Raw genomic sequence first — 23,821 nt, 5'->3', positions numbered from 1 at the left:
CCTGTTTGAAGTCCAGTCGTGTTTTAGCTAGTAAGTGCTTTGGCATAGTTACATCATTAATCTCACTGTCATCGCCACTGAAAAACTCCAGAGACTGATATCCCGTCACCAATTCACCTTTATTTACACATGGAGAGTCCTTAACACTGATCCGGCTTCCTCAGAGCCAGCTCTCAGTGAAGAGATCCTCTGACACTCCTGCTTCTTTTTGTTTCTCTCTTCCCCTACACTATCGCCAACAACAGTGGTGCTTATTTTTCCCCCAGCACCCATATTGTGTGTGTGTGCTGGTGCAGGACACAGTGAAGAGTATGTAATTCTGTTTTAAATATTCCACCACCAGGAAGAAAGGAAACATCTGAGTTGCCAGAGACAAGCAGAGCCCTTCTCAACAAGTGTAATGCTGGGTGATCAAAAAAAAAGTGAAAGGGAGGGCAGGGATTAAATCAAAATAGAGTTGGAGGGGAACAGTCCTGTTTCTTATTTTTATTTGGAAGCACTAGCTTTCAGAGCACTTCACATGCATAGTACTTGACACTGATCCAACTCTCTGAGAGCCAGCTCTCAGAATGAACAGAACCTCTGACTCTCCTGTTTATTTTTTTTTCCCTCTTTTTACCCCCACACTACCACCTAACTGCGGAAGTGCTTATTTTTTCCCCAGCACCTATGCTGTGTGTGTGTGCAGGTGTGAGACACAGTGAGAGACACAAGGTGCACAAATCTTTATTCAAATTTCCACCACCAGGAAGAAAGGAAACACCCAAGTGGCCAGTGACCGGCAGTGCCCTTCACATCAAAAGGGCAATGTTGTGTGATTAAACAGTGAAGGGGAGGGCAGGGATTAAATCAAAATAGAGTTGGAGGGGGAAATAAACAGTCCTGTTCCTATCTGTCAGCCAGGATTCGCTGACTGGATCAGATTAATAGTCTCAATCAGGGACATCATATTCTATAAGGTCCACCTGCCTGACCTCATTACAATGGCTACACAAACTATCTGGTGTACCTCCTGAAAAGCCATTAATATCTGTTCCTGCAGCTTGAGTAGAATTCATTGCTGACAGGCCCCTTATCAAATTGGTGGAAGTGCTGAGTTCGCATTTTAATTGACAGTTTCAGATGGATTAAAAGGATTAACAATCCTTATTAAAGGATTAACAGTCTTTGATGAGGTAACAGAATGGAAGTGACAGAAAGACAGAGCAAACAAATCTTTGGGGATGGGTTTAATGAATGAGAGTTTTGTTTCTGTCCCATTTGTATGATTGAAAGATCCATTAGATTGTCAGAAGTTAATTTTTTTTAAGTCCTTAGATGTTCCTGAGGTCTGCTTTTAATAGATACTAAGCGAATGGCTTTGGAGATAACATGGGGGTAAGGGATGACATGAAAGTATGAGATATCAAGATGTTGTTGTTGGACTGATGTGGTATGAGGGCTAGAGGGCTTCACAGCTTTTAAAACAATGAGAGCAAAGTCCCAGAGAGTTGCTGTGGGCCTTCTAACCAGCTGCCTTGGCAATTAACCCCATGTCATCTCCAATTTGCTCCCTTAGATTCTGCAAAAGCACCAGAGGATTGGAAAACTGCCAATGTGATTCCACTATTCAGAAAGAGAGGGAAGAAAAATGCAGGTAACTCTGGGGGTTAGTTGAACATCTATTGTTCGAAAGTATTGGATTCAATTAATAAGGAAGAATTCGCAGGACATTTGGACAATCATAATCTAATCAAACAGAGACATCAAGGCTTCATGAAACGGAAATCATATCTGACTGATTAATTCCAGTTTTTTTTAGGATGCCTCAACCTGAATGGATAGAGGGGAAGCAGTAAGTGTGTTGTATTTGAACTTCTAGAAGACATTCAATAAGGTACTCACAAAAGGTTAGGTCATAAGATGGAATTGGAGGTAGTACATTGGCATGGGTAGAGAATTAGCTAACTGGCAAGAAACATTGAGTGGAGACTTTTCAGTGTGGTGGTTCCTAGGAAGCTAAATTATGAAAACCGCAGTAGTCATTCTGTAGGAATTACTGTCAGTCTGCTAATACTGAATGAACCATCTGTCAACAACACCACCCCAACTGAAGATTGTTTGGATTCACAGTGGTTATTTGAGTTGATTATAATCTCCAAATCCATAAAAATGATAATTGGGAATTAGAGCCCAATTGCTGATCATCGATCTGGAAGACAACACAAGCCTCCAACTTAGTTGATAGACTGTGTCCCTGTAGATATGGGGGATGATGAAGCCCTGTTAAAAGGTTTATGCTCAAAACATCGATTCTCCTGCTCCTCGAATGCTGCCTGATCTGTTGTGCTTTTCCAGCACCGCATACTAGACTCTGATCTCCAGCATCTGCAGTCCTCCCTGTGTCCCTGTAGAGCCTACTCCTTCCGTGTGTTTTATTTCAGTCAAGTTTTAGAGTAAGATGGTTTCCCTTGAACACTAAAATAATTAGGTGGTCAATGTTTTTCTATATAAGTAGGAGGTAATGCAGGGTGTTCATTTGCTATATGCACATGTCGTCTGCTGTATGACCAAGGGATGAGCATTTGGCTATCTACTCACATTATCTCCCTTCATCAGTGTGTGTACCTTTGTTGGGCTATAGACTAGTGCAGCTCAGCATTGACTCCTACATCTTTTTAGTTTTAAAGTTTTAACACATTTCAGTTAATTGATAAGATCACAGTAATCCTAAAAATGAAAGGCTTTGACTACTCTGTAAAGAAGAACTGCCACATAGGGGTGAAAGGAGGGTTACTTCAAAAGAATTTTGAAATATTTTGAAGGGACCAGTGAAGTTTTTTCATTGTAATGAAATGCCAGAGGATTAATTAGCTCATGAGGAATCCAAGAGTAAAGAAGGACACTTGGTTGAAAATTTTCACCATAAGAGTAACATAGCTGTTGAACAAGTTCTTGGGAAATATATTTTTTAATCAATCTCTTCAGACATGTTATGACACACCTCTGGCAGGTGAGGGATTTGAATCCAGACTTTCTGGCTCAGAGATAGGGAAACTGGTATTTCCAGGCAATCTCCCATTCAAGCATTAAACAGGCTTGAGTCTGCTTAGCTAAAAAGATCAGATAAGTTCAAGTGCTTTCAGACAAGTCTCCCAGCAGGCATTAAGCTATCAAATCGGGGAGTATGAACAAATTGAATATTCAATTAAATGTACTTTGGAAGGGGAAGACTTTGAAAGATCCGTTAAGAAGGTGGAGTATCAAAAACAAAAGTGTATGAACTCAGTTCTTTATTTGTGCAATTCCTGCAGAATTTTGCACATGATTAGAAATTTCCTAGGAATGTGTCACTTAATCAATTTCTCAGATAGGCAATTATACATACAAGGTTGGAGCCAGAAATAAAAGAAACACTACCAAATGATGGAATAGGAGGGGCTGGGACCTGTTCATGATATGATTTGGATGATAAGTAATAGTAGCATAATAATTAATGTCTGTAAAGTTTGATTTTTCACCAGTTTGGAATATAAGTGTGACCCAAGTTATAACATTTAAATTGAATTGAAAAATGAATCTATTTTATCACATATATGACTCTTGTTGTGGAAAATGATAAAAAAATAGTTCAATTTGCTCACTATCTCTTATATATCAAATAATACTAGAAATGAACAGTTGGAGGTGCTATTTGATAAGTTTTACCATTTAATTTTCACGACTTGACTTTTTGACTTCTTGGTTTTTATAATAAAATTCTGATGATAATGTTGAAAGGGTTGGGATGCAAATTCCAAAACAGTTGCTCAGTTGGTGTGTCAGCATCCCTTCCAAAGTGCCAGGAGGAAGGTGTGAACACTGTTATACTGTTTTATTTTGTAGATTTTCAGCTCAACCCATATATTTGCACGTACATTTTCTGCTGTCTAATATTCCCCTGATATGCATTTTAAAAATGTATTTGTACAACACTTTCATGAATTTCATTGGGTCTTCAATTTGTTCTTAACTGTATGAATTTTGATTATGAAGCATTTAATTACATTTGTTGCATGAATGATGAACACAGAAGATGGCTGATACATGCACAGTGCAAAGCTTGGTGCATTGATCATAAAAACGTAAGAAGTAGGATTATAAGTAGGTCACTTGGCCACTTTGGATGCTTCCCCACTCAGTAAGGTAGTGGCTGATCTGACCTTAGGTCCACTTTCCTGCCTCCTTTCCCCAGCCTGTCATGTCAATCAAACATCAGCCAGGAACATAGGCATCTAGATGGATATATGAATAGGAAAGGTTTGGAGGGGTATGGGCCAAATGCTGGCAAATAGGAATAGGTTAATGTGAAATATCTGGTCAGCATTGGACTAGTTGGCCCGAAGGGTCTGTTTCCGTGCTGTACTCTAGTCAATGATCAATCTCCAATAATCTCTGGATAAGAGAATTCGAAAGGTTAATAGCATTCTGTGAGGAAAACATTCTCCTGATCTCTGTCAAAAATGGGAGACCCCTGATTTTGAAACTTCTCTAGTTCTTTATGACCCTAGTGTCCTATCAGCATTTACCCTGGCAAATCCCTTCAACATTTTATCTGTTTCAATAAGGTCAGTTCTCACTTCTAAACTGAAATGAGTATTGGTCAAACCTGAGAAGTTTCTTCAGAGGTAACCCCTCCATCTCAGGAATCAGCCGAATGGCTTTCTTTGAGACTAAATCTAGACACAGTTAAGGTCAATGGTTTATTTGTCTTCCTGACTGCATGCTAAATTTTCCTTCCAATAAATGTCCCTCCACTTAAGTAATATTCTGTGCTTCCATTGTGTGCCACAGTGAAAACTCCTACATTTTCCCATATTTGTGCACCTTTCCCAAATTTTTGCATGCCCACTTTATCTATTTCCATATTGCATATATTTTGTATCTTCTTCAAAATGAGATTTTATATCTATCATTGTATTGTCAGCAAATTTGCCCACAATCCAATCATGTCCCTTTATCCAAGCTGTTAGTATAGTTTGTAAATAGTTGAGGCCCAGGCAATGACTTCTGTAGTATTCTACTAGTTACAGTTTACTAACCTGGAAATGACCCATTTATCACAACTGCTTACTTTGCTTAGTCAGTCCTCCATCCATTGTGTTATGACACAGAGACAGACAAACAATCCAAAGCTGCCTTTCTACATCTGAATGTATGTCTACACAGTAGAAGTAAACTGTTAAAATCCCCCAAAATAGTCACCCCAATGGATCTTAATCAGACTTTTGCATTACCAATCCTAGACTTTGCAAATAATTAATTTCCAGACATTGGTTTTGTATCTTAAACAAAACTCTCTACATGGACTTTAATAAAGTCTTTGACAAAGTTCTGCATGACAGGCTGATTAGTAACTTTAGATCTTATACAATTAATGGTAGGGCCATGGGGGGGGGGGTTTGTTGAACAGAGAGACCTAAGGGTTCAGAAACAGTTGTGTGGAAGTTGCGTCACAGGTAGGCTGCATTGTTCAGAAAGTTTTTGGCACACTTGCCTTCATTGCTCAGAACATTGAGCATAGGGATTGGAATGTCATGTTGAGTTTGTACAAAATGTTGGTGAGGCCATTTTTGCAGTACTGTGTACAGTTCTGGTTGCCCTACTATAGGAAGGATATTGTTAAATTGGAGAGAGTTTGAACGATTTACCAGGATGTTGCTTGGACTGTACAGTTTGAGTTATAAGTAGAGGCTGGATTGGCTTTGACCTTTTTCACTGGAGTGTAGAACATTGAGGGGTGAATTTATAGAAGTTTGTGAAATCATGACGGGTATAGATAAGGTGAATAGACAAGGTCTTTTCCTTAGAGTGGGGGAGTTCAAAACCAGGAGGCATATTTTTAAGGTTAGAGAAGAAAGATTTAAAAGGGACTTGAGGTACAAAATTTTCACAGAGGGGTTGGTTCATATGTGGAATGAACTTCCAGAGGAAGTGGTAGAGGTGGGTACAGTTACAACATTTAAAAGATATTTGGACAGATATATGAATAGGAAAGGTTTAGAGGGATATGGGCCAAAAGCAGGCAAGTGGAATTAATTTAGTTTGAGAAACTTAATCGGTGTGGACTGGTTGGACCAAAGGGTCTGTTTCCATGCTGTATGACTCCATGATCCTACAAGTTTATGACTCTTAATTATTTATTAGATACCCAATAATTTTAGCAGAGAGAAAATTAAACAGCTGATTAATTTCTGTGCTTTAAACCCAAAACATTTGTTTTAAGCTTCCATTCACACAAAAAGACAGGCAGACAAACAAACATAGCTAAGGGATAAATGATCAAAATGAATGGTGGTGCAGGCTCAAAGGGGAGAATGGCCTACTCCTGCACCTATTGTCTATTGTCTAAATAAAAGATTAAAAAAACTGGACAGATTACTTAAATAGTTTTCATGATGCATTGTTTCATAGGCAAAGATATAACCTCCTTGATCATTTTTCTGAAATATTGATTAGGGTCAAGTTCTCTCTTCATGTTTGCAAAAGTAGCAATGCTTCTAACACAGCTTTATATCCTTTGGACTTCTAGACTCTGGCATATCAGCTTAGGTAGGAAACTCAAATCTGTGTGCTGTCTCAGCATCAGCCCAGAACCATCTCACAAAGAACATATATCGGGAAAAAAATGTTAATTCAGCCTTCCACCCTGATAGACTGAAAGAAACCCCCCGAGGCCTCAATTATTATTCAACCATTGCCATCTACTTGAATATAGTGTCTATTCCAGACTTGCCAGAACTAGATCCCAGGAACTGACCTCATTAACAGCCAACTCCTGCTACTTGTTTTAAACACAATACTCTTCCTGGTGTTGTTGTGTATGGTAGAATGCTTTTAATCAAGACTCAGCCTGCAATGAGCCTCCAGCCCGAGCTTGTTTGGACTGATCTTTTTCTTTTACCACAAGCTGCCACACAGTCCATTAGTAATTTCCAGCTTACAATTCATAATTAATAAAAGAATAAAAATAAAAATAATGGGGCGGCCCTGGGCTCAGTGGTTACCACTGCTGCCTTACAGAGTCAGGGGTTCGTGTTCGATACCAGCCTCAGGTGACTCTGTGTGGAGCTTGTACATTCTCCGTGTGTCTGTGCAGGCTTCCCCTGAGTGCTTGGTTTCCTTCCACAGTACAAAAATGGGCAATTTAGGTGAATTGGCTGTGCTAAATTGTCCATTGTGTTCACAGATATGTAGGTGAGGTGCATTAGTCAGGAGTAAGTGTAGAGTAATAGGGTAAGGGAATGGGTCTGGGTGGGATACTCTTCAGACGGTCGATGTGGACTTGTTGGCCTGAAGGACCTGTTTACACACTGTGACGATTCTATGATTCTATGAAAGATCGGTAAGGGTTTTGACTATTGCTGATATGTGACTCACAGCACTGTGAATACTTAGTTTGCATAGTAACCTCTCATATGGTGCTTATCAAATGTCCTTCTGAAATCCTCAAAGTAACCAAATAAGTTAGTCAAATGCATTCTTACTTTCACAAGTCCATGCTGACTCTGCTATATTTAGTTATGATTTTCTAAATATCCTGCTGCCACATCCTTAATAATGGTTTCTAGCATTTTACCAATGACAGATGTCAGGCTAACTGGCCCACAGTTTTTGCTTCCTATCGCCTTCTTTGTTGAACTAATGTGATACATATGTGGTTTTCTATTACACTGGATCTTGCCAGAATCTAGGGGATTTTGACAGCTCACAACCAGTATTACGACCACCACTTGCTTTAAGATTCTAAAGTGCATACCATCAGGTCCAGGGACTTGTCAGTTCTGAATCTCATTACCTTCCCCAGCACTTTTCTTTCTGTGATCATGATTATTTAAGTCCTTTCCTGTATTTTCTACTATTCTAGGGAGGCTTTTGTGTCTTCCATTATGAAAACAAGTACAAAATATGTGTTTCCATTATTAAACCCCCAGTCTCACTCTCAAAGGGATCAACATTCAGTTTAGATGCTCTCTTCCTTTCAGTTTACTTAGAGTTGTTTTTACTGTCTGTTTTCATATTTCCTGCTGATTCTCTCTCATCTCTAAGTTCTCCCTCTTTTTTCAAATCTTCATTGCTAGTTTCTAAAAGTCTCCCAATCTTGGCCTAACTCTTACCTTTGCAGCATTTTCTTTCAGTCTGATACCATCGTAACTTCCTTAGTCAACCACAAACAGCACATCCCTCTAATGGAGGCTTTCTTTCTGAACAGAATCTATTGGCAAGTCCACAATGTGTGATGGAGAGGTGATTGGAAGGAGTCCAGCACCAATTTGGCACAGGGCTTTGCATTGAGAACGCAGCACATCCTTCCAAGGGTGGAAGCAGTGGCCAATGAAATTCATAACCATGATGCAGCATTTGATGACCAATGCTCATTGCAGCAAAATCAAAAACCACCTGACATCTGGATGCTTAGCAGAAGGTCAAACTCCTGCCTTCAAACCTCTGGATATCACCGGTCAAAGGATCAGGGTGTGACAGCAGTCCAGCAATCTCTCCATCAGATCACAAAGCACCATCAGAGATATGGGAGGGTCTCCAGAAAAATAAACTTGGTTGTCTTAACTCACCTTGATGGAATCTGTCCTCCCAAGACTGCATTCTGACAGTAACTTTGCCCTTGTCCTTGCCAGCCAGTTCTGACTGCTGTCACCCTTAATGACGTGGTATAATATGAAGCCGAGCCTTTCAGAGCCAAATTTATTGGAGGTTATCTTACAAGATGATTTATAGTCTCCCCTACTGAAATTCAGGAGATTTTCTTCACTGAATCTACTGTGATATCACGACATAAGGTCTGCTTGGCTGGCAAAATCACATAGAAGGCAGCAACTAAGGCAGTGCACCAAGATTTACATTTGCTTGCTGTATGGTACAATTCCATCGATAAATTTGATTTGTAATATTTAACTTGTTTGATTTGTGCTTTGGCATTGTGGCCAAGTGGACATTGTGAAGGTCTGGAATGCAGAATAGCTAAATTGTCGGACAGCTGATGAATGGAACTTGTCCAAAACCATGAGGTAAAAACAATGACTGCAGATGCTGGAAAGCAAATACTGGATTAGTGGTGCTGGAAGAGCACAGCAGTTCAGGCAGCATCCAACGAGCAGCAAAATCGACGTTTCGGGTAAAAGCCCTTCATCAGGAATGGGCTTTTGCCCGAAACGTCGATTTCGCTGCTCGTTGGATGCTGCCTGAACTGCTGTGCTCTTCCAGCACCACTAATCCAGTATTGTTCAAAACCATGTCCAAGTCTTTGTTTGTGAAGATTAACTGGCTGTTTTTTTATGAGGAGGGGAGTAGACATCGCAATGTGAGCCTCACGCCAATACTTCCAATGCTTGTTCAACATCCAGCATTAGATGAGCAGAGTTTTCAACCCCCAGCATAAACTCCATTCCACTGACTCCACACTCTTCCCAGCAAATGTTTGAGCTAAAGTAAACTGTTCATAATTTTGATGTCATACTTCACCCTAAAATAAGCTGCCAAACACCTATTTGCTTCCCCTCTATAACATTACTAAACTTCAATTCTGTGGAGGGAAGGAGTCAGAGGAGTGGATTTTATTTTTTTCAGGGGGAGCTGGAGGTGCACAAGTTGAGCATGGGTAGACTTGATGAAAAAGCATGTAAAAATTTCCTGAACATAGAGTAATGGAACTATGTATTCATCATTTATTGACCTAATTTATAAAGATAGGGTCAAGATAATTAATATAGTTGCACTCTGATTAATGCGATATGATCCACATTATTGATGACTGACTGTTGATGGAAAAGTGTATGGATTGTTGACATGTAATTGGATCATTAATGCATGAATAGCAAATTACTTTTGACAGTAATCGAATCCTGATTATTGATGCAAAAGTGGTTTGGTAATGAATTGAAATAAATCTGATTCATAATACATTATCAAACCGATTATTGATGTCATAATTTTCTTATTACTGAAGAAACTTTCAGCTGACTATTAATGCAATAGGAACCATGTAATAAGATCCTAATTATTAATGTAAAAGAATCCCAATTGTAATGTAATTCGATATTTATTATTTATGCAAAACTATCTCAATTTTTAGAAGTGATGGTATAGCAGTAATGTCAGTAAATAAGTAATCCAAATATTAGTGCTTGGGTTGGAAACATTGGCCTAATTCCTGATGAAGGGCTTTTGCCTGAAATGTCAATTTTCCTACTCCTTGAATACTGCCTGACCTGCTGTGCTTTTCCAGCATCACTCTAACCTTGAATCTAATTTCCAGCATCTGCTGTACTCACTTCTGCTGAAGTAAACCAAGGCTGAAGTACTGGGAAAAACAGATCCATCCATCTTCAAACTTAGTTTAGTGCGTCATGTGCTCCCAATGTGGTCTTCTCTACATCGGGGAGACCTAACGTAAACTGAGGGAATGGTTCTCCAAGCATCACAGCCGGGTCCACAGGGGCCAACCAGACCTCCCAGTCACCGTCCATTTTAATTCCTCCAACCACTCCCTTTCTGACATGACCATCCTTGGCCTCCTCCATTGCCAAAACAAACCTCAGCTCCTATTCGAGGAACAACATTTTTATCTTCTGCCTGGGTACGCTACAGTTCAGGTGACTCGACATTGAGTTCTCCAATTTCGAATTCCCTCCCTATCCCCTGACTTCTTTCCCAGCCCCTCCCCCTCCCTTCCACTGCTCCCTGCCAGAAATAGGATTCATTCTTCCTATTGACCAACCAGGTCAAACCCTCTACCTGTCTTCACCTATCCCCACTTCACCACCCTTCCCCCACCTCCTCCTTTATCTGCAGCTTCTCCACACAGACACCCAAAGTCCTGAAGAAGGGTTACACTCGAAACATTGACTTCCACACCTCCTGATGCTGACGGGCTTGCTGTGTTCTCCTCCTATCTACTTTGAGTATCACCATGGCAGATGATGAAATTTGAACTCAATAAAGAAATTTGGAATTCAGAGCTAGTCTAACAGCAACTATATGACTATTGACATTAGTTTACTAATATCCATTTGGGAGGGCTTGTATATCCTTGAGTTTAGAAGACTGAGAGGGGACCTGATTGAGACATATAAGATAATGAAAGGATTGGACACTCTGGCAGCAGGAAACATATTTCCGCTGATGGGTGAGTGCCGAACCAGAAAACACAGCTTAAAAATACGGGGTAGACCATTTAGGACAGAGATGAGGAGAAACACCCAAAGAGTGGTGGTTATGTGGAATGCTCTGCCCCAGAGTGCAGTGGAGGCCCAGTCTCTGGATTCATTTAAGAAAGAGTTAGATAGAGCTCTCAAAGATAGTGGAATCAAGGGTTATGGAGATAAAGCAGGAAGAGGATACTGATTAGGAATGATCAGCCATGATCATATTGAATGGTGGTGCAGGCTCGAAGGGCTGAAAGGCCTACTCCTGAACCTATTGTTTATTGTCTATTGTCTATTGAAATCCACCATCCTCACCTGGTGCACCCTACAAATGACTTCAGACCCAGAGCAATTTGGTTAACTCTTAATTTCCCTTTGAAATGGTCTAGTGTGCCAATCAGTTGAAGGCCCCCAAGTAGGAGTGGGTAACAAATGCCAGTGACACCAACATTCCAGACAAAGGTTTTCAAAAGAGATTGCTTATGCAATAGTTAATGTAATAGATCTCCTATCATTGTTGTCATGGAATCGCCAATACTGATGCAATAGGATTGTGATTATTGATGTAACAGAAGGATAATTATTAATGCATTATGATCCTATTTATTCATGCAAGATCAAAGTGAATATTGAAGTAACTGGTTTATACAGAAATTTTAAAAAATGACAACCCATTCACAAGGTTTTTCTGGAGCAGCCAGGCCTTGGACAACAATTACTTAGACCATGTCCACCAAAAACAATCTTCACAGCAGTTAGAAATCAGTCTGCGCTTCACGATCGCCACTTCTGCCTCAGAGCTTCCAAGCTCCAAGTTTCATCGTCCAACCCCAACGGGAGTTCCACCAACAGTTTGAGACGACCTAGTTTACTACAGTTACTGGACAGTGAGTATTGTAGTGTTCAGTTTGATTGGCAAAAATTAAGGACTGCAGACGCAAAGTGTTTAAAGTCATAGAAGTAGAATGACCAACATAGATGGGAAGCACGTCCAGTACTAGGTAGAAAGGGAATGCAATAGATGAACAGGTATTTACGGTAATAGGCAGGCAGTGAGTATGACAGATGGATGGTATTTTAAAGTAATAGGCGGACAAGGAGTATTAGGTGAAATTGAGGACTGCAGATGCTGGAGCTCAGAGTCAAGATTAGAATGGTGCTGGAAAAGCACAAGAGGTCAAGCAGCATTCAAGGAGCAGGAAAATCAATGTTTCGAGCATCAGGACAGAGTATTTATTGTAGTGAGTGGATAGTGGGCATTTTTAACAGACAGTATGGAATATCGGACCAGCCATGATCTCATTGAAAGTTGGAATGGGTTCAGTGGGCCAGAGGGTCTGTTTCTGCTCTTATGTCTTATGTCTTATAGCATAAACTAGGGTTGTTTTCCTTGGAACAGAGGAGACTGAGGGCAGACATAAAATGTTTAATATTATGAGGGGCTTAACTAGGGTCAACAGGAAGGTACATTTCCCATTGCTGGAGGGAACAATGAGAAGGGGACATGACATACACTTGGGATGGAAGGTTTAGAGGGTACATGAGGAATTTTTTCACATGGAGAATGGTGGGAAGCTGGAACCCTACTGTCTGTGAGGGTGGTAGAGGCAGAAAACCTCATAAGAGTTTAGAAGTGTTCAGATGTACACTTGCAATGCCAAGGCATACAAGGCTATGGGCCACATGTTAGAATATGGAATTAGATTAGCATGCTTGTTTTTGACCAGTGCAGACTCAATGGACAGAAAGGCTTGTCCTGTAGAATCTGTGACTGTATAGCTCACAACAAAGACATAATCCAGTGGGAAGGAGATAAGGCAACCAGGAGGGGAGGTTGTGTAGGTTCGACCAGTACCTGTTGTAATACATAAGCATGAGAGGTGACCTTATTGAAACTTACAAGGTTCTTAGGAGACAATAGACAATCGGTGCAGAGTAGGCCCTTCTGCCCTTCGAGCATTCATTATGATCATGGTTGATCATCCTCAATCAGTATCCTGTTCCTGCCTTATCCCCATAACCCTTGATTCCACTATCCTTAAGAGCTCTATCCAACTCTTTCTTGAAAGTATCGAGAGACTTGGCCTCCACAGTCTTCTGGGGCAGAGCATTCCACACAGCCACCACTCTCTGGATGAAGAAGTTTCTCCTCAACTCTGTTCTAAATGGCCTATCCCTTATTTTTAAACAGTGTCCTCTGGTTCGGGACTCACCCATCAGCAGAAACATGCTTCCTGCCTCCAGAGTGTCCAATCCTTTAATAATCTTATACGTCTCAATCAGATCCCCTCTCAGTCTTCTAAACTCAAGGGTATACAAGCCCAGTCGCTCCAATTTTTCAACGTAAGATTCCCGCCATTCTGGGAATTGACCTCGTGAACCTACGCTGCACTCCCTCAATAGCCAGAATGTCTTTCCTCAAATTTGGAGACCAGAACTGCACACAATATTCCAGGTGCGGTCTCACCAGGGCCCTGCAGAAGAACGTCTTTGCTTCTATACTCAATTCCTCTTGTTATGAAGGCCAGCATGCTATTAGCTTTCTTCACTGCCTGCTGTACCTGCATGCTTGCTTTCATTGACTGATGTACAAGAGCACCTAGATCTCGTTGTACTGCCCCTTTACTCCATTAGGTGTACTCAACTTGACTCCATTAGGTAGTAATCTGCCTTCCTGTTCTTGCCACCAAAGTAGATAACCACACATTTATCCACATTAAACTGCATCTGCCATGCATCTGTCCACTCACCTAGCCTGTCCAGGTCACCCTGTAAGCTCCTAACATCCTCCTCACATTTCACCCTGCCACTCAGCTTTGTACCATCAGCACATTTGCTAATATTACTTTTAATACCATCATCGATATCATTAATGTATATTGTAAAAAACTGCGGTCCCACTGGTCACCGCATGCCATTCCGAAAGGGAGCCGTTTATCACTACACTTTGTTTCCTGTCAGCCAACCAATTTTCAATCCAAATCAGTATTTTGCCCCCAATACCATGCGCCCTAATGTTGCTCACTAACCTCCTATGTGGGACTTCATCAAAGGCTTTCTGAAAGTCCAGGTACATTACATCCACTGGATCTCCCTTGTCCATCTTCAGAGTTACATCCTCAAAAAATTCCAGAAGATTAGTCAAACATGATTTCCCCTTCATAAATCCATGTTGACTCTGACCTATCCTGTTACTGCTATCCAGATGTGTTGTAATTTCATCCTTTATAATTGACTCCAGCATGGGATGGGTTAACTCCAGGAAGGGTGAGAGAGGTCGGCACCTAGGGCAGGAGTCTTTTGTGGATATACCCATTTCAAACAGTCTTACAATGCTGTTTTTGAAAATGTAGGGGGTGATGGATTCTCAGGGGAATGTAGCATGAACAGCCAAGTTTCTGGTATTGAGACTGGCTCTAATGCAATGAGGGGTACATCAGCTTCCAAGAGATCAATTGTGTTAGGGAATTCTGTAGTCAGAGGTACAGACAGACGTTTCTGAGGCCAGCAGAGAAAAAGCAGAATGGTGGGTTGTTTCCCTGGTGCCAGGATCAAGGATGTCAGAGAGGGTGCAGAATGTTCTCACAGGGGAGAGGGGCCAGCAGGAGGTCATTGTCCACATTGGAACCAACGACTTTGAAGGGAAAAAGTTGAGACTCTAAAGGGAGATTACAGAGAGTTAGGCAGAAATTTAAAAAGGAAGTCCTCAAGGGTAGTAATATCTGGATTACTCCTGGTGCTACGAGCTAGTGAGGGCAGGAATAGGAGGATAGAGCAGATGAATGCATGGCTGAGGAGTTGGTGTATGGGAGAAGGATTCACATTTTTGGATCATTGGAATCTCTTTTGGGGTAGAAGTGACCTGTGCAAGAAGGACGGATTGCACCTAAATTGGAAGGGGACTAATATACTGGCAGGGAAATTTGCTAGAACTGCTCAGGAGGATTTAAACTAGTAAGGTGGGGGGGTGGGACCCAGGGAGATAGTGAGGAAAGAGATCGATCTGAGACGGGTACAGCTGAGAACAGAAGTGAGTCAAACAGTCAGGGCAGGTAGGGACAAGGTAGGACTAATACATTAAACTGCATTTATTTCGATGCATGGGGCCTAACAGGGAAGGCAGATGAACTCAGGGCATGGATAGGAACATGGGACTGGGATATCACAGCAATTATGGAAACATGGCTCAGGGATGGGCAGGACTGGCAGCTTAATGTTCCAGGATACAAATGCTACAGGAAGGATAGAAAGGGAGGCAAGAGAGGAGGGGGAGTGGCGTTTTTGATAAGGGATAGCATTACAGCTGTGCTGAGGGAGGATATTCCCGGAAATACATCCAGGGAAGTTATTTGGGTGGAACTGAGAAATAAGAAAGGGATGATCACCTTATTGGGATTGTATTATAGACCCCCCAATAGTCAGAGGGAAATTGAGAAACAAACTTGTAAGGAGATCTCAGCTATCTGTAAGAATAATAGGGTGGTTATGGTCGGGGATTTTAACTTTCCAAACATCGGCTGGGGCTGCCATAGTGTTGAAGGCATAGATGGAGAGGAATTTCTTAAGTGTGTATAAGACAATTTTCTGAATCAGTATGTGGATGTACCTACTAGAGAAGGTGCAAAACTTCACTACTCTTGGGAAATAAGGCAGGACAGGTGACAGGAGTGTCAGTGGGGGAGCACTTTGGGGCCAGCGAACATTATTCTATTTGTTTTAAAATAGTGATGGAAAAGGATGGACCAGATCTAAAAGTTGAAGTCCTAAATTGGAGAAAGGCCAATTTTGACGGTATTAGGCAAGAACTTTCGAAAGCTGATTGGTGGCAGATGTTCGCAGGTAAAGGGACAGCTGGAAAATGGGAAGCCTTCAGAAATGAGATAACAAGAATCCAGAGAAAGTATATTCCGTCAGGGTGAAAGGGAAGGGTGGTAGGTATAGGGAATGCTGGATGATTAAAGAAATTGAGGGTTTGGTTAAGAAAAAGAAGGAAGCATATGTCAGGTATAGACAGGATAGATCGAAAGAATCCTTAGAAGAGTATAAAGAAAGTAAGAGTATACTTAAGAGGGAAATCAGGAGGGCAAAACGGGGACATGGGATAGTTTTGGCAAATAAAATTAAGGAGAATCCAAAGGGTTTTTACAAATATATTAAGGACAAAAGGGTAACTAGGGAGAGATCAGCAAGGCGGCCTTTGTGTGGAGCCACAGAAAATGGGGGAGATACTAAATGAATATTTTGCAGCAGTATTTACTGTGGAAAAGGATATGGAAGATATAGACTGTAGGGAAATAGATGGTGACATCGTGCAAAATGTCCAGATTACAGAGGAGGAAGTGCTGGATGCCTTGAAACAGTTAAAAGTGGATAAATCCCCAGGACCTGATCAGGTGTACCTGAGAACTCGGTGGGAAGCTAGGAAAGTGATTGCTGGGCATCTTGCTGAGATATTTGTATCATCGATAGTCACAGGTGAGGTGTCGGAAGACTGGAGGTTGGCAAATGTGGTGCCATTGTTTAAGAAGGGTGGTAAAGACAAGCCAGGGAACTATAGATCGGTGAGCCTGGCCTCGGTAGTGGGCAGGTTTTGGAGGGAATCCTGAGGGACAGGATGTACATGTATTTGGAAAGGTAAGGACTGATTCGGGATAGTCAACATGGCTTTTTTGCGTGGGAACTCATGTCTCACAAACTTGATTGAGTTTTTTGAAGAAGTAACAAAGAAGATTGATGAGGGCAGAGTGGTAGATGTGATCTATATGGACTTCAGTAAGGCGTTCATCAAGGTTCCCTATGGGAGACTGATTAGCAAGGTTAGATCTCACAAAATACAGGGAGAACTAGCCATTTGGATACAGAACTGGCTCAAAGGTCGAAGACAGAGGGTGATGGAGGGTTGTTTTTCAGACTGGAGGCCTGTGACCAGTGGAGTGCCACAATTGGGTCCTCTACTTTTTGTCATTTACATAAATGATTTGGATACGACCATAAGAGGTACAGTTAGTAAGTTTGCAGTTGACACCAAAATTGGAGGTGTAGTGGACAGCGAAGAGGGTTACCTCATATTACAACAGGATCTGGACCAGATGGGCCAATGGGCTGAGAAGTGGCAGATGGAGTTTAATTCAGATAAATGCAAGGTGCTGCATTTTAGGAAAGCAAATCTTAGCAGGACTTATACACTTAATGCTAAGGTCCTAGAGAGTGTTGCTGAACAAAGAGAACTTGGAGTGCAGGTTCATAGCTCCTTGAAAGTGGAGTCACAGGTAGATAGGATAGTGAAGAAGGTGTTTGGTATGCTTTCCTTTATTGGTTAGGGTATGGAGTACAGGGGTTGGGAGGTCATGTTGCGGCTGTGCAGGACATTAGTTAGGCCACTGTTGGAATATTGCATGCAATTCTGGTCTCCTTCCTATCGGAAAGATGTTGTGAAACTTGAAAGGGTTCAGAAAAGGTTTACAAGGATGTTGCCAGAGTTGGAGGATTTGAGCTATAGGGAGATGCTGAACAGGCTGGGGCTGTTTTCCCTGGAGCGTCGGAGGCTGAGGGATGACCTTATAGAGGTTTACAAAATTATGAGGGGCATGGATAGGATAAATAGGCAAAGTCTTTTCCCTGGGGTTGAGGAATCCAGAACTAGAGGGCATAGGGTTTAGGGTGAGAAGGGAAAGATATAAAAGAGAGCTACGGGGCAATTGTTTCACGCAGAGGGTGGTATGTCTATTGAATGACCTGTCAGAGGATGTGGTGGAGGCTGGTACAATTGCAACATTTAAGAGGCATTTGGATGGGTATTTGAATACAAAGGGTTTGGAGAGATATGGGCCAGGTGCTGGCAGATGGGACTAAATTGGGTTGGGATATCTTGTCGGCATGGACGGGTTGGACTGAAGGGTCTGTTTCCGTACTGTACACCTCTATGGCTTTATGACTCTATCTTTCCCACCACTGAAGTCAGACTAACTGGTCTATAATTCCCTGCTTTCTCTCTCCCTCCTTTCATATAACACCAGGTGTTGTGTGATTTTTAACTTTGTACACCCCAGTCCAACACCGGCATCTCCAAATCAAGCTTTCTTATAAAGTGGGACAACATTAGCCACCCTCCAATCTGCAGGAACTGATCCTGAATCGATAGAACATCAGAAAATAATCACCAATGCATCCACGATTTCTAGAGCCACCTCCTTCAGTACTGTGGGATGTAGACCATCAGGTCCCGGGGACTTATCAGCCTTCAAACCTAACAGGCTCTCTAACACCATTTCCTGGCAAATATAAATTCCCTTCATGTCAGGTCCTTCAGCCACTGTTACCTCAGGGAGATTGCTTGTGTCTTCCCCAGTGAACACAGATCTGAAGTACCAATTCAACTCTTCTGCTATTTCTTTGTTCCCCGTAATATTTTCACCCGTTTCTGTCTTCAAGGGCCCAGTTTTAGTCTTAACCATTTTTTTTCCTTTCACATACCTAAAAAAGCTTTTACTATCCTCCTTTATATTTTTGGCCAGTTTACCTTCGTACCTCATTTTTTCTCTGCGTAATTCCTTCTTAGTAATCCTCTGTCGTTCTTTAAAAGCTTCCCAGTCCTCTGTTTTCCCACTCATCTTTGCTATGTTATACTTTTTCTCTTTTGACTTTATATGTTTCTTAACTTCCCTTGTCAGCCACGGCCACCCCTGCCTCCTCTTAGGATTTTTCTTCCTTTTTGGAATGAACTGACAGCATAGATACGGAAAGGTTGTTCCCTTTTTCAGAGAGTTTAGGACCAGAGGGCATAATCTCAGAATAAGGGGTTGTATGTTTAAAACAGAAATGAGAAGGAATGTGTTTTCCCAGAGGGAAATAATCTGGAATTGTTTACTACATAGGGCTGTTTAGGTTGGGTCATTATGTTGAGATAGACAGATTTATAATTAATAATGGAATTAAATGTTATGGAGAAATGGCAGGAACACGGAATTGAGGATTGTCAGATTAATCATAATCTCATTGAATGGCAGAGCAGACCAGAAGGCTTGGATGGCCAACTACTGCTCCTATGTTTTATGGCCTTGTTATAAATGGGCAGTATTTATTGAAATAGGTAGACAGGGAGTATTATAGACAGACAGTGGTTACAGTAATAGGTGGACAGTAACTATTATAGACACAGTGTTTTTGGACTAAGTGGATGGTGAGTATTTAGATGAACAGTGTTAACTCCAATAGGTGGACAATGAGTATTATTTGGACAATGGTTGCTGCAGTAGGCAGATAGTGAGCTTTATAGAGAACAATATACACTCTAAAGGTGGACAGTGAGCATTTTTGACAGGCATGTTTTATCTAATAGGCAGATAAGTAAATATTCTACACTTTTCTTAAATTTTACTGTGACATGTACAGTAGTGAAAAGTATACAATGTTGCCATTCCTGGCACCATCTTAAATAGAAAGATACCTGGGTACAAAAACTCACCAAGGTACAAAATCACATACAGAGATAAATATCAAACAGGGACATTATAGGCTGAAAGTGATTACTGTCACAAGTAGGTAGTATTATAGATGGACAGTGTTTGCTTTAATAAGTGGACAATATTATAGATGGACAGGACCTGAAGAAGGGTTACACCCTAAACGTTGACTTCTCCACTTTCTGATGCTGCCTGGTTTGTTGTCTTCTTCCAGCCCCCTGCCTGTCCACCCTGGATCTGCAGTTCTTTTGCCTCTAACCAAGTATTATACTGTAATAAGTGGCCATTGAGTATTTCAGGTTACAATGTTTACTGTAATAAGTGGACAGTCAATATTATAGACTGAGAGTTTACTATGATTGGTAGACAATGAGTATTATAGTTAGACAATGTTTACTGTAATTGGTAGACAGTGAATATTATAGATGGACTTTACTGTGATTAGTAGACAGTGAGTATTATACATGGACAGTGTTTACTGTGATTGGTGGACAGTGAGTTTTATGTTTTTTTCTTTTCTTATTTTTATTCCTTTTTTTGTGTTCTAACCCCCACACTACTGCCTAACTGCGGTAGTGCTTATTTTTTTTTCCCCAGCACCCATGGTGTGTGTGGTCAGTGAGTATTATAGTGGGACAATGTTTACTGTGATTGGGGGACAGTGAATATTATAGATGGACAGCATTTACTGTGATTGGTGGACAGTGAGTATTATAGATGGATAATATTTCCTGTGATTGGGGGGACAGTGAGTATTGTAGAAGAAAGTGAATAGCTGGATGTTTACTGTGATTGGTGGACAGTGTCTATTCTGGATGGGCTATATTTACTGTGATTGGTGGACAATGATGACCACAAAAGTTGGACAGTGAGTATTATTGGTGGGCAATGTTTTATGCAGTTGGACAGTAAGTGTTTTTATTTGGGAAGTGATTTAACATATTAGGTGAGCTGTAGGTATTTTGGGGCAAGTGGGCGTTGACTGTGCTGGGTGGACATTAACGGCTGGTGTTTATTGTAATAGGTGAGCAGTGGGCCATCTCTGTGCGGTAGTCTACACGCTGCCGTAAGCCCGCACAGTGAGCCCAGCAGGCGGAGTGTGGGACAGGAAGAGAAGCGACAGCGATTACAATCCGTGTTTACAGCGAATATCCAGAGATGATGGGAGAGGAAAGTGCGTCTTTCGAAAGTGTTTTTATAAACCAACCCACTGCTGAGACCAATCCCAAACTCGAAAAAGTAAATATTTGTTTTGATTTTTTTTAAACTTTAGAACTTGAGGTCTGTCAGTGAGATGTACTGCGTGATTCTGCACCAAATCAGAGGGAGATCTGAATGGAATATCTCTATGTTGCCTGGATTTTACGTGTTTGGTTATGTTTTTTTTGAGAAAATAATGAATGCCGCTTTAGATTTTAATGTAATAATTGTGCGAGAAATAACCAAAATGCTGTTTGATTTTAAATCCATCATTATTGTAGCCACTTTGAAGGAAAATAACAAACCATTAACAGAAATAAAACAAAAAGTGTTGGAGAAACTCAGCAGGTCTGGCAGCAGCTGTGTGGAGGAAACAAAGTTAATGTTTCGAATCCAGTGACTTCTTCTGAAGAAAGACACTGGACCCCAAACTTAAGTCTGTTTTCTCCACACAGATGCTGCCAGACCTGCTGAGTTTCTCCAGCAATTTCTATTTTTATTCAGATTTCCAGCATCTGCAGTTCATTGTTTTATTTCACTGTTCTGTACATCACCATATATTTTTTTCAGCCAATGTTTTGGACATTCTGAGGGAGGTATATCATGTTAAATCAAACAAGGCAGAGAATAGGCCACCAACCTGCATGTCTGCTTCACATGAACTGTTCAGAATAGAGTGATACACTTTATAAAGACAGTACTTCACACTGTAGTGGAACTAAACGACTGAAGGGCTTTTGCCCGAAACATCGATTTTCCTGTTCCTCGGATGCTGCCTGACCTGCTGTGCTTTTCCAGCAACACACTCTCGACTCGAATATCCAGCATCTGCAGTCCTCACTTTAGCCTGAGGGTGGAGTTGATGCGTGCGTTCTTATTTGGGTTAGACTTTGCTATGAACTCCTTTGACAGTATGTCAGGTGTGACTTGTTGAGTTTGGTGAAGTACTGATGCACTGCCACCAAATGAAGGTTTGAACTGACCAGCTCGCAAACAAATTGTGTAACCAAATCTGAACCAGTCTGTTATCAGCATAGTTTCTAGATCACTGTGGTACAGTCGGTTGGAGAAATAACTATTCTCAGTTACATAAAGCATTGCCTAATAAGGAAAAATAAATGTCAAATTATCAAGCTGGTGTCTGGTAATGGTAGTCATGATTTGGAGATGCTGGTTTGGATTGGGTTGTACAAAGTAGTGCAGCGCTCTGAAAGCTAGTGCTTCCATTTAAACCTGTTGGACTATAGCCTGGTGTTGTGCGATTTTTAACCTGGTAATGGTGTAGCATTGGACTTCATACTCCCTTCCAACCTTCTTCACTCCATGTTAAATTTATGTTAAAATATCTCCCAGCTGTGTTATAGTTCATCCAAATCTCGACTGCTTTTTTTCCCAATTTACACCAAATCCAGTTCACTCTCATCTCGACTGTTTCATTGGTGGCCCCTCACAGACAAAGATAAACTCTCAGGGTGAGTCTGTAGGTGGCTATACAGACCAATGCTTCCACTGTAGGCTCTGTTACACTTGGGGCATGGGATGGTCATGGAAAGAGCTGGGTGGGGCATTGATGTGGCTGGATGTACCTTTCCCTGTCTTCTCTTGGCTTCCACTTTTTCCTGACGAAAGGTGTTTGATCCCTTCCCAGATGCTCCTCTCCCACTTTGGATGGTCTGGGTCTAGTGATATCCATGTGTCTGTGGGAATGCTGCACTTCTCCAGTGAGGCCTTGTGGGTATCTCTGATGCACTTCAGTGACTCGCATGCCATTTCGGAGCTGGGAGTAGAGCACCTGCTTGGGGAGTCTCGTGTCAGACATGCAGATGACGTGCCCAACCCCATTGAAGCCAATCAAGTGGGGGACGGTGTTGGAGGGTTGGTCAGTGCCTCATTGCTTGGAATGTTGGCCTGGTCGAAAACACTGGTATTGATGTGTCTGTCTTCCCAGTGGATAGGAGAAAGTGAGGACTGCAGATGCTGGAGATCAGAGCTGAATACGTGTTGCTGGAAAAGTGCAGCCGGTCAGGCAGCATCCAAGGAGCAGGAGAATCGACGTTTCGGGCATGAGCCTGAAGAAAGGCTCATGTCTGAAACGTCGATTCCCAGTGGATACGTAGGATCTTGCACAGGCAGGGTTGGTGGGACTGCTCCAGTGTCTTCAGGTGTCTGCTGTAGACAGTCCATGCCATATAGGAGGATGGAAACACCACAGCTCTGTATACCATGAGCTTGGTGTCAGATCTGATGTTGTTGTTCTCGAACAGCTTTTTCCTCAGGCAGAAGAGGGCGGCACGAGTACACTAGAAACAGTGCTGGATCTCTTCATCCATAAATGCTTTGATTGACAGGATACTCCTGAGGTATTAGCGGTGATTAGCATTCTCTAAGGCCTTCCCCTGTACCTTGATGATTGGAGATTCACTCCACAATACCAAGACAGGGTTGGTGGGAGACCTTCATCTAGCGGATGTTCAGGGTGAGACCCATTTGCCTCCATTAAGGTGCTGACGGTGGTCTGGAGTTTGTCCTCTGAGTTTGCACATCTGTAGACATCATCCACGTACTGTAGCTCAAAGTTTGTGACAAGATTTGTAGCTCGGGTGCTCGTTGTTGTGGTTCTGTTTGCCGAGCTGGGAATTAGTATTGCAGATGTTTCGTCCCCTGTCTAGGTGACATCCTCAGTGCTTGGGAGCCTCATGTGAAGCGCTTCTGTGATCTTTCCTCCGCCATTTGTAGTGGTTTGAATCTGCTGCTTCTGGTTGTCAGTTCCAGCTGTCCGCTGCAGTGGTCGGTATATTGGGTCCAGGTTGATGTGCTTATTGATTGAATTGTTCATACACCAACTAACCACAAAACGACACGATCAGCTATCCTTAGTAGCCACACACGCAGATGACAAGCAACATGAATTCGACTGGGACAACACTACTATTATAGGACAAGCCAAACAGAGAACAGCCAGGGAATTCCTAGAGGCAT

General features: G+C 41.7%; 1 protein-coding gene across 4 annotated transcripts in view; it reads left to right on the top strand.

The window, feature by feature from the left end:
• The first annotated feature begins 1,250 nt into the window (after window positions 1-1,250).
• LOC140466666 (sodium-dependent lysophosphatidylcholine symporter 1-like) overlaps window positions 1,251-23,821 on the top strand; it is a 94,258-nt gene continuing 71,687 nt past the window's right edge. For 3 of the 4 annotated variants that reach the window (XM_072562120.1, XM_072562129.1, XM_072562111.1), the window contains exon 1: window positions 20,691-20,881. In XM_072562120.1, the coding sequence (XP_072418221.1) occupies window positions 20,801-20,881 (81 nt within the window). In that variant the 5' untranslated portion in view covers window positions 20,691-20,800. Of the gene's footprint in view, window positions 1,378-1,558; window positions 1,637-20,690; window positions 20,882-23,821 lie in introns of those variants that run through there. The other variant, XM_072562139.1, reaches the window with a different exon arrangement.

The sequence above is a fragment of the Chiloscyllium punctatum genome, chromosome 3 (assembly GCF_047496795.1).
Source record: "Chiloscyllium punctatum isolate Juve2018m chromosome 3, sChiPun1.3, whole genome shotgun sequence".
In the NCBI taxonomy this organism is placed as follows: Eukaryota; Metazoa; Chordata; class Chondrichthyes; order Orectolobiformes; family Hemiscylliidae; genus Chiloscyllium; species Chiloscyllium punctatum.
Note: the sequence above shows the minus strand (reverse complement) of the source record. Positions and strands in the feature narration are given on the sequence as shown.